Source organism: Lolium perenne, chromosome 6 (assembly GCF_019359855.2).
Source record: "Lolium perenne isolate Kyuss_39 chromosome 6, Kyuss_2.0, whole genome shotgun sequence".
Lineage (NCBI taxonomy): Eukaryota > Viridiplantae > Streptophyta > Magnoliopsida > Poales > Poaceae > Lolium > Lolium perenne.
The window spans coordinates 228864502-228874303 of record NC_067249.2 but is presented as its reverse complement, the minus strand read 5'-3'; the positions used below and the strand labels follow the sequence as shown (position 1 = coordinate 228874303).

Sequence of the window (9802 nt, the reverse complement as noted above, 5' to 3'; positions counted from 1 at the left end):
ATGTGATATTACTAGCTATGTTACTCCTACTATGAGCAATCTTAGTTGCAGACTCATTCACACTTGACAAAATCTTAGTTGCAACTCATACCTAGCACAAACTACGATACAATTTAATGAAAGTTGACTAAGAATTAATCCATTACTGAAAATTAAGCGCAAAATCCATTCTTTATTGAATTGCCCGAATTGCCCACCCTCTAGGTTTCCTTGCAAGATAGTCCTAGTATTACTTATCGCAAAAGAACAAAGTTGTTATTTTTTTCAAAATCATCGAGCCGGCCTGAAAGCCATGTCCACTCCAATCCGAAAACAAAGAAATCTAGTACTTCCTTCGGACCAGTTTAACAGTCACACACGTAGTTTAAGATAAAGTTTGATCATCCATTTGGTCAACAAAATATAAATTTTATGTCTACAAAATCTATACTATTAGATTCGTATTCAAAAGAGGTTTCCAATAATATTATTTTTTATGATATATATTCTGTATTTTATTAACTAAAATAATGATTAAAGCAATTTTTTAAACTACGTACGCATCTGTTAAACCGATACGGAATATAAAAACCGTCTCACGGTGATACGCCGACTTCCACAACGGCGCGGACGCGAGGTGCCCGTCGCATGATCTGCCGACCTGTCGACCTCAGCCGCCCGTACTAAACAAAGCAACGCTCTAGATCCTGCACGCTTTCGCTTTCACACCTTGGGAGGTTTGACTTTTATAATCATCCTTCCACAGAACGGTCAAAGCCCTTTGTCAGCGTTCCGTTCGATAGACAGCGCCACTTCGAGCCGCTTCACGCAATAGCTTGAAGAAAAATCATGTGTACGGTCGTGTTTGGACGGCCGCTGGGAGAACGTGTTTTACAGTGTGCCATCTCTGAGCTAAGAGGACTTTAGGTCTCCTGCTAATTAAGCACGACTTAATGCCGGTCATTCTGTACCCTACAAAGCAGTTTCAACTGTTTTTATACGAGCCTTTTTAAATAAAATATAAATGGTCTTTCACAGTAGAAACACACATTTTTATACTGACTCGTGGTCGTGGAGCTTAAAGATTGACGTAATCACAACATACTCACTCTGTTTGGGATATGCTAGAACCGAGAGCAAAATTAGATATTTCGAAAATATATTAGAGTAGCAGCATGATGGACGATGCTAGGTATCATGTGTTCTATAAATCAAACAACTAACTAATTTTGTGAGCTAGTAGATATTGAGCTAGTGGCATTACTATTCGGTGCAAATCAAATTTCGACTAGTTCTATTTTTGTGACACATTTCCTAGCTTTAGGTACTCTCGATTTTACTATTTGGCGAATCTTAGCTAAACTTTTTAGGCAACCTCCGGGAGCTCAAGCGAGCCATTAAATAGAAAATATTTTTGTGTAGCTAATAAATTTTTTGAAAACCCCGGCCTCAATACAGAGAAACGGCCAAAAACCAACATGCAAGCTCAAACATCTACACACCAGAGAGAGAGGGGGGGGGGGGGGGATCCCCACCTGAATTTTCCTCGAAGAAAACGATAATTACATATTACAGATAGATAGGTGCCGTCACCAAGACGAGGCGGCCACCTTTAAATCTTTTTTCTTACGCGGCATGACCAAAGAGTAAGATCGGTAATAATTTTCCTACGATAGTGTCTAAGTGTTAAGAATTGCTTGGAAGACATTTGCACTGCGCGCATTCCCAAATCTTCCACCATGATTTGTGTCATTGAATTCTAGATCAACGTGAAGGCACCGACAATGGCGCGATCCAAATCTGACAAAAGGGGCTGGCTAGAGGAGAGACTTCGATTTTCATCCAGACAAAAGTTGACTACGGTTAGATGAAGGATAGGTGGTAGGTGTACTCGCATTGCATAGTGCATTGAGGTCAAGCGGCATAGTCTCAAATATTCTTACACATGAAGTTGGCTCTTGTGCTAAGCATATCCATGTGTGTGAGGTCGCCAAAGAATTTTACTTTGTTGGGGATGAAAGAGCTCCAAACAGGTATGCATCTCTAGTCGAGACGACCGTCAGTGTCCATCTTGACCTTAAAATTTACATATTACAATATTCTCCCTCATTCTTTTGCGAAATCTTAAACTCCGCATCTTCGATTATAAATCTTGTTATCTCAAAAGAAGGATCCACCGAATGAATGACCCGCCCGTATCTTGTAGACCAAAAATAGGAATATTGCCGTTAAAAGATGGGTTGCCTAAATAAGCAGGGAATCAGAGATGCACAAATTGTAGCCTCTAGAATATATATAATTTAGTCTCAAAATCGCCACAGAATGTTTACCTGATTTTGGAGAAATAAATTTTGGTGTGAACAGCTCAAATATGGTGATGACCAGCGACAAAGGGCTACGTGGATGTGGATAATCATCAGTCCAGCACACCTCCGTTCCCACGATAAGAACGTGCCCAAATCTGCCCCTTTTAAAATGGGCATGGCTACACAGTGCCCAGGCACTGGGTAGTCTTCCACAGTGCCCCTCCCAGAAGTAGAAAGAAAATGTTGTCCGGTCCCGGTGCCTTACCGAAAAGGGAAGTTCTGGTCCCTGGTCCCCGTTCCGTCCTTCCTGGTTTCACCGGGCGCCCAGACCACGGATTTTCCGTGAGGTGAAAAAGATACAACACAGTTCCGTTGCTAGTTCATCACATAAAAATACTGTAATCCGCGCATGTGGTTTGGAAAAGGCCAAGAAAAAAAAAATCACACGTACGCATCATAGTCCTTTTATGACCAATTCCGTGCAATAAAAATATCAGGGGACAGGCATAAAAGGATGGATATTACGACCAATTTCATGGTTAATATAACCATGTGACAACATCTGCATGTAACTAATCTTACCTTGCATAAAGTAGTGACATAAAACCAAGCATGAAAAAGAACATACAAGTCCATGTACAGATGTACTAGCATCACCTCCAGCTAAAGAAAGATGCAGAAAAGTAGGCATGTTCATATACAACTACAATGTACATTTAAAGCAAAGATCATCTAAACCTGCTGCGTACAGTGAGCTTCACCAGGATACTTGTTGCAGTCAACACCATTGTTAGGTTGTAACCAGGGAGATTCCTTTAAAGTGAACTGTAACAAAATTGAGCAAAAACACACAGTTACATGCAGTTTTCAGTCTTCCCTGTAAATGTTAGTGATTTAGTGAACATGAACATATATGTCTCAAGCTACATGAAAATGATCATACTTGCCAAAACAAAGGTTTGACGAAAATGACCCAAGAAACTTCAGAGGAAAGATACTACATCCTGTATGTACAAAATTACATAACTTATTACTGATTTCACACGTTTGTTACATACATAGACAAAACTTGATGATCATAATGTATATTTAAGAACAACTTTGAAACATACTTTACATATCATAATGTTCAAAAATCACATCCTAAATTTACAAGCTCATCAAATCAAAAATCAACAGCTGAAACCTACATCCTATGTTTGCAATAGTACACAGTATTAACGAATCGGATATGTGACATCCATTTAACTTATTCATTTGAGAAAAAACCCTGGATACTGTGTGTACAAGAAGTACATCTAATGCTACTGATTAACAGGGATTACTACATGCTTGGCACAATTTTAGCATCAAAAAATACATCCAACTACATCTAATTCACCATTTAATTATGTACGTATCAGATAAACATAAACCTGCTATGTGTCCATCATTTCATAAAATACTACATCAAATAAGGGGCGCACTGAGTGTCCTCCGGGGGATCAAAACCCTGATCCTCTAGGTCGCCAGCCATTCGATACGAACAATAGCAACCATATCATTCGGTCAGGTCAACGCTCCTGCACGAAAAAAAACCAATAGAGAAAAAAATTCTCCTCTCCTCCCGACACTCACGCACGGCCAACGCCGGTGATGTTGAGTCCGGCTTGCATCCCCGCGGCTCGTGCCGGCAGCCCCGCCGCCCCTCGCAGCTAGCCTGTGGCAGCACCACCGTCAGGTTCGCCGGCCTCCTTGCAGCATGGTGGCGCTCGGTTTGTAGCAACCGCCGCCGGTGTTCGCAGCAACTGCCACCGCTTGTAACAAATCGCTCCGCCTCTGGCGTTCGCAGCAACCGTCGCTTCACCTCTTTAGCACCGTGGTCACCCTTGTAGTAGCAGTAGTTGCCGCCTATTGTAGCAAACACCAACGCCACACGTAGCAGACACCAACACCCCGCTTGTAGAAGACGCTGACCTTTGTAGCAGACGCCAATGCCTATTGTAGCAGAGCCTGCCGTCTCTTGTAGTAGACGCCGCCACCGCTTGCAGCATCGGCTCCCCTGCGCAGCTCCGGTAAACGACACCGCCCATTGTAGCAGAAGACGACGCCGCTGGCAGCATCGGCTCCTATCTCTCGTAGAACCAACAAACGCCGGTCGCAACATCACGCCTGGCAACTCCCGCCGTCCCCAGCATCAGTGGCGGCGCAGCCCGACTCCTCAGGAGTCCATGGAAGCCTCAACCTTGCTGCCCCCGTTGGTGTCAACCCCGTCGTTGTAGGAACCCCATGTCAGAGCGCCGCCGCGAGGCACTGGTGGCGAGGCAAGGAGCGGAGTACGCGGCAGATAGGGAGGCCCATGCTGGTGGGGGAGATCCATGGAGGCCGCCGCTGTTTGAGAGATCCGTCGCGGCAAGCTCCGGTACCAACTCTGTGCGATAGTCTGTGCGGGTGAAGAAGAAAAGGGATAGAAAGCATGTGGAAAGAGCCACAACGGGTACACGTGGCGTAAGGAGAAGGCGGAGGACAGAACATACGCGATCCCCCGGCTGTTCCAAAGAGTTTTCCATCAAATAAAGACCTCTTGGGTCAATTACATGTAACTATTAAGCCAAATCTACATGGAACCACTCCTGTCTATTGTGACACCACATCAATTAAAAAAAATACATCGTATATACTGTGGTTGGGAAACATACATGTAACAATTGAGCCAAAAATACATGCAAAACATTAGTGACTATTGTAGCACAGAGAAACACAACTTATTGTGAACAATTGAGTCAACTGCATGTAACAATTAAGCCAAAAATACATGGAAACTTAATTAAATACATCCAATATATACGCTGGATGGGTCAATTACATGTAATAAGTTAATAACAGATCAAAACCTCTACATGCAAACACTACTGCCTACTATAGCACAAAGGAGGGCAACATATTGTGAACAAAACCTGCTACGTATATCCACATCAGAAAATACATCCTATTTACTGTGGATGGGTAACATACATGTACCTATTGAGTCAAAACTACATGGAAAATCTACTGCCCCCCATTCTAAAAGTTGTGCGGCGTGAGCACCACCGTGAGCTGTGGATGGGTAACATGACTTGTGGACATGAACTGAGCCCCCATGAGCACCACTGTGCCTCCTAAAACTTATACAACCAAGCACAAGTTGGGGTGTGAATCAGGCAGCACCCGCTTGGAGAAAACACTCACCAGGTCACAAAATCCGTAGACGAGCACACCATCTTGGAGCGCCGTCGATCTTCTCTCCACAGCTCCGACGCAGGAGTAGGACAGCACTGCCAGCGCGATGAGCGCTCCGGTGAGTGGGAGCTCGCTGATGTTGGTGACGCTAGGCCCATACCGCTCCGATCTCGTGGACGCGGCCGCGGCGAGCCGCCGGCGGCACGGTGGCACCCCCAGACCCCCGCCTCGATCTACCACTGTCCGCGCCCACCCACCACAAGAACGACCCCCGCGGCTTGCTGGCGGCCCGCTCGCCGCCGATAAGGCAGATTTAGCCGGGAGATCGACACGGTGGCGTGAGAGGAAGCGAATGTGAATGGAGAGAGAAGAGGGGATGAGGACGACCTGAGGTCGACGCTTTTTTTTCTGGACGTTTGCGCGATTGTTTCCAGTGGGCAGCCGATCGATCGTGATCGGACGCTCGTGAGTGGGGAGCACCGCCTAAGACCACACAGTGCCCAGGCACGAAATAGAATTTGGGTTTTAAAATGGGGAGGACATGCACGCCCCAGTATAAAAGCCGCAGCGCCAAACACCCTGAAACATCAGTGAGCAGATCACGAGAACTCATCAACCTAGCTAGTACCACACCAACCCAAATCTTTCTTCCAGCACCGACCTGATCACGTACGTAGGTGCGCCGTCGTCATGGTGCCAAGGCTAGAGCGCGGCGCCGGCGGATTTCAGCTCCCCAACTCGGAGCAGGAGAACTCTCTCTTCCTCCGCGCCCTCATCTCCGTCGTCTCCGGGGACACCGTCGTCCCCACGCTGCACCTGGAGCCGTCGACGCCGCCCTTTGCCACCGCCGTTGCTGCTCCCACCGCTGCGACAACATGCGTCAGGTGCGGCGCGGACGGGTGCCTCGGATGCGAGTCCGTCGCAGCTGCGGCGGCGACGACCGGCTCGAGCAGCGAGGGCGAGGAGTGCTCGGCGGCGAGCTTCGTGAAGGATGGCGGCGTGGGCAAGCGGCGCGCCAGGAGAGGGAGCAAGTTCAGGGGCGTGCGGCAGCGGCCGTGGGGGAAGTGGGCGGCGGAGATCCGCGACCCGCACCGCGCGGTCCGCAAGTGGCTTGGCACCTTCGACACCGCCGCCGAGGCCGCGCGCGCCTACGACGTCGCGGCTTTCGAGTTCCGCGGACAGCGGGCGAAGCTCAACTTCCCGAGCACCGCCGCCGCATCATCTTCCGTGTCGGCGTCTGCGTCTGCTTCTGCTTCTAGTTCATCCTGGGCGGCCGTGCAGCCGCGGCCGCTGCACTTACCGGAGAGCCATCGCGAGAACAGCGGGTCGAACGCATCGTCACCTGCCCAGGTACGGCATGTGCCGGAGCAGGGAAGGGCGCCGGTGGGGAGGGATCAGGAGATCTGGGACGGGTTGCAGGAGATCATGATGCTGGACGATGGCAGCTTCTGGCCTAAGGCGCCATGATCTCGTAGCAATTTTTTCTTACAAAAAATGAGTTGAAGAAGGATAGATCCAACAATCTCTACAGATGTGTGTAACAGGGAAAGACGCACAAAAGATTTTGGGAATTCATGGAGTTTGGAATAGACGGCTGATGTGGTGCAGTGCTTCATAGGTCATCTCTCGTTTTCGTCCGATGTTTCCACTGCCTTTTTCACCATTCAGAAAAGTGCTGTTCACGATCACAACTCAAAGCTGATAAGACCGGATCACATGACGTGTTCCATGCATTTTTGTGCCGTAAAAGCGATTATTTGTCTTGTCCTATTTAATTCACTGCCTGTCTCGACACCATTTTTCTCGTTGAAACGGTTACCAGTCACTTTTGACTACCGGTATTTTAGTATGGAATCTGATCTTTCAATCGAATGGAAATTGAAAATCGTACTTCTAACATTATGTATACTACTCCGTACTTAGAGCATCTCCACTTCCCCCAAAGCGTTCCCCAAAGCTATTTGGAGCGCGCCGGACAAAAAAACCGTTCCAGCCGCGTCCCCCAAAGCTCAATTTTGTCCGGTGCGGCTCGATACGGTGTCCGGCGCCCCGAGCCCGTCCCCGCCCCACAGGGGACACCGGGCACGCCGGACACAACGAAAAGCGAGGCAAAGCGGCACGGGTCCGACGCGTCAGCGGTACAGGGAAAATTCGTCTCCCACTCCCGCCAAATCCCGCCCCTCCCGCCACATCGCGCCTATCCCGCCGCGCATTTCTGGCCTCCCAACACATATCCCGCCGCCGATTCATTTCTCCTATCCCGCCGATTTGTTTCTCCCTCCCGCCGTCCACCCGGCGTCGCGCCCATTCCATGGCGCCGCCGACAGCCCCAAAAAGATGGCCAAGAAAGCGGCCAAGAAGCCGTCGGCAATGGGACGAAAGGGGCGAAAGCGCCGTTCGCGAAGCCGCGGAAGGTGCCAGCTCCGAAGAAGAAGCCGGAGGGATGGACCGATGATCAATGGCAGCAAGATTGTCTGCGCCGGAAGATGGCGACGGCAGAGCGGAAAGGACAGAGGGCGGCGGAGCAGGAGAAGAAGGCTCTGGCGGCGCGCCAGCACCATCACATAATGGCCGGGTGTATCGCCACCACCAACGCGAGCCCATGGAGTACGTCCTTGCCGGTGTACGTTCCGGGAGTGATCTCTCCGTCGACATCCGCCTTCTACAACGACGGCCCCTCCGCCACTCCCGGGTGCGTGACGCCTAACTTGTCGTCCCACTACCAGGATGCGTTGCCGCATGGCGGCTTCAACCCCAACAACCTCTACTCCCCGGCGTACGAGCAAGTGTCTCAGCGCAAGCCAGAACCTGGTCCGGACGCCGCTCCGTTCGCTGGCCGCAGAGGGCCGCTCTAATTCGACAGCGCCGGTGCTAAGGAGGAGGAGGACGGGGGTGAGGACAAGGAGGAGGAGGAAGAGGAGGGGGTGGAGGACGACGACGAAGAGGGCGGCGAGGAAGAGGACGAAGAGGGTGCCGGTGACGATGATCTCGTGGAGGTAGACGCGGACGGCGTGAGGACTAGCAAGAAGAAGAAGAAGAAGAAGAAGAAGAAGGGCACACGAGGCCCCAAGTGGACGGTTGTGGAGGATCTATGTCTGTGCGAGTCGTGTGCGCAGGTGAGCCATGACTCCATCATCGGCGCCAACCAAAAATACGGGAAGTATTGGGCGAGGATCAAGGCCGAGTTCGATGAGCGCAAGCTCATCAACAGCGACTACAACAAATTGACAATGAAGAGGAGCCAAAAGGCAATATCGACGCGATGGGCCATCATTCAGGCGTCGGTGAACTCCTTCCATGGGTACCATCACGACATAGTGACCAGAGGCGACAGCGGTGTCGACGTCTCCCAACTGGTACGACTCTTTCTTACATAATCTGTAGCACCTACATAGTGTTCGATGAAATGATTCCGCTTCGTTTGGTTAGTTTGATAGGGTCATGGAGGTTTACCGGAGGAACTCAGATGAGAATAAGTCGTCCATGCTGACGCATTGCTATAGCAAGCTCAAAATGAACCACAAATGGCAGTTGACGCGCCTGTCGCTGTCCAAGGGGAAGGACACCATTGATCTGGCGCGCCGCTGGCAACGTCGGCAGGGCGTCCTACTGGCAACAAGGCTGCCAAGGCCGCCTTGGCCGACGCTGCGTCATCTGAGAAGACGCAGGCGTCGATCACGAAATGCCTCGCCGACATCTCCTCGGCCTTTCTCTCCCGCGACAAAAAGGCCGACGAAAGGTGGGCGGAGCTGCTCAAGAGGCAAGAGGAGAAGTTGGAGCTCAAGAAACGCAGGGACGACATGTCCCTGCTGAGAGCGTCGACAGAGGGAATGTCTCCCCGGACGCGGGTGGCGCACAACTTCTTCAAAGGCCAGATCCTCGACAACATCGAAGCCAAAATGGCGGCGGCCGAGGATGCGTCCGACGCGGCGGCCCAGGCAGCGGCAGCAACCGCGGAGCAAGAGCCGGCAGACGCATCTTCTACTGCTACACCTGCGTCGGCCTCTGCCTCTGCGTTGGCGACGGAGCATTCACAGCACCGGACAGATCGCGACGAGGTGATCGTGATCGACGGGCCTACGTCGACTCAGGATACGTCGCCGTCGGCCAACCGCTTCTTCTAATTTAGCATGCACCATCGATATGTAATATGATCGCGCGCCCAGTACTTTGATCGCCGCTACTCTGATCGTGACGATTCGACGGGAACGATCTCTTTTAAATGCAAACTATTTGAATTTCTGATTGGGGGGTGTTTGGGGGACGCGGCTGGGGAGCGACGTCCTCCAAACATGGCACGAACAAAACACGTCCCCAAA

At 50.3% G+C, this 9802-nt stretch overlaps 1 protein-coding gene and 1 long non-coding RNA gene across 2 annotated transcripts; one reads left to right on the top strand and one right to left on the bottom strand.

Moving 5' to 3' along the window:
- Positions 1–2788: 2788 nt before the first annotated feature.
- On the bottom strand, positions 2789–6000 carry LOC127305922 (uncharacterized). The gene is made up of 2 exons (XR_007854229.2): positions 5493–6000; positions 2789–3110 (listed from the first exon to the last, which is right to left on the bottom strand). It is a non-coding gene; the product is annotated as an uncharacterized lncRNA (long non-coding RNA).
- Positions 6001–6052: 52 nt separating this feature from the next.
- LOC127305915 (uncharacterized) lies at positions 6053–7072 on the top strand. Its single transcript, XM_051336517.2, has one exon. The coding sequence runs from the start codon at positions 6174–6176 to the stop codon at positions 6948–6950; it is 777 nt and encodes a 258-aa protein (XP_051192477.1). The 5' UTR covers positions 6053–6173; the 3' UTR covers positions 6951–7072.
- Positions 7073–9802: the final 2730 nt, after the last annotated feature.

What these genes read in the sequence shown, in the direction of transcription:
- LOC127305915 (XM_051336517.2), top strand. Translation starts at nt 6,174, where the DNA reads ATGGTGCCAAGGCTAGAGCGCGGCGCCGGCGGATTTCAGCTCCCCAAC.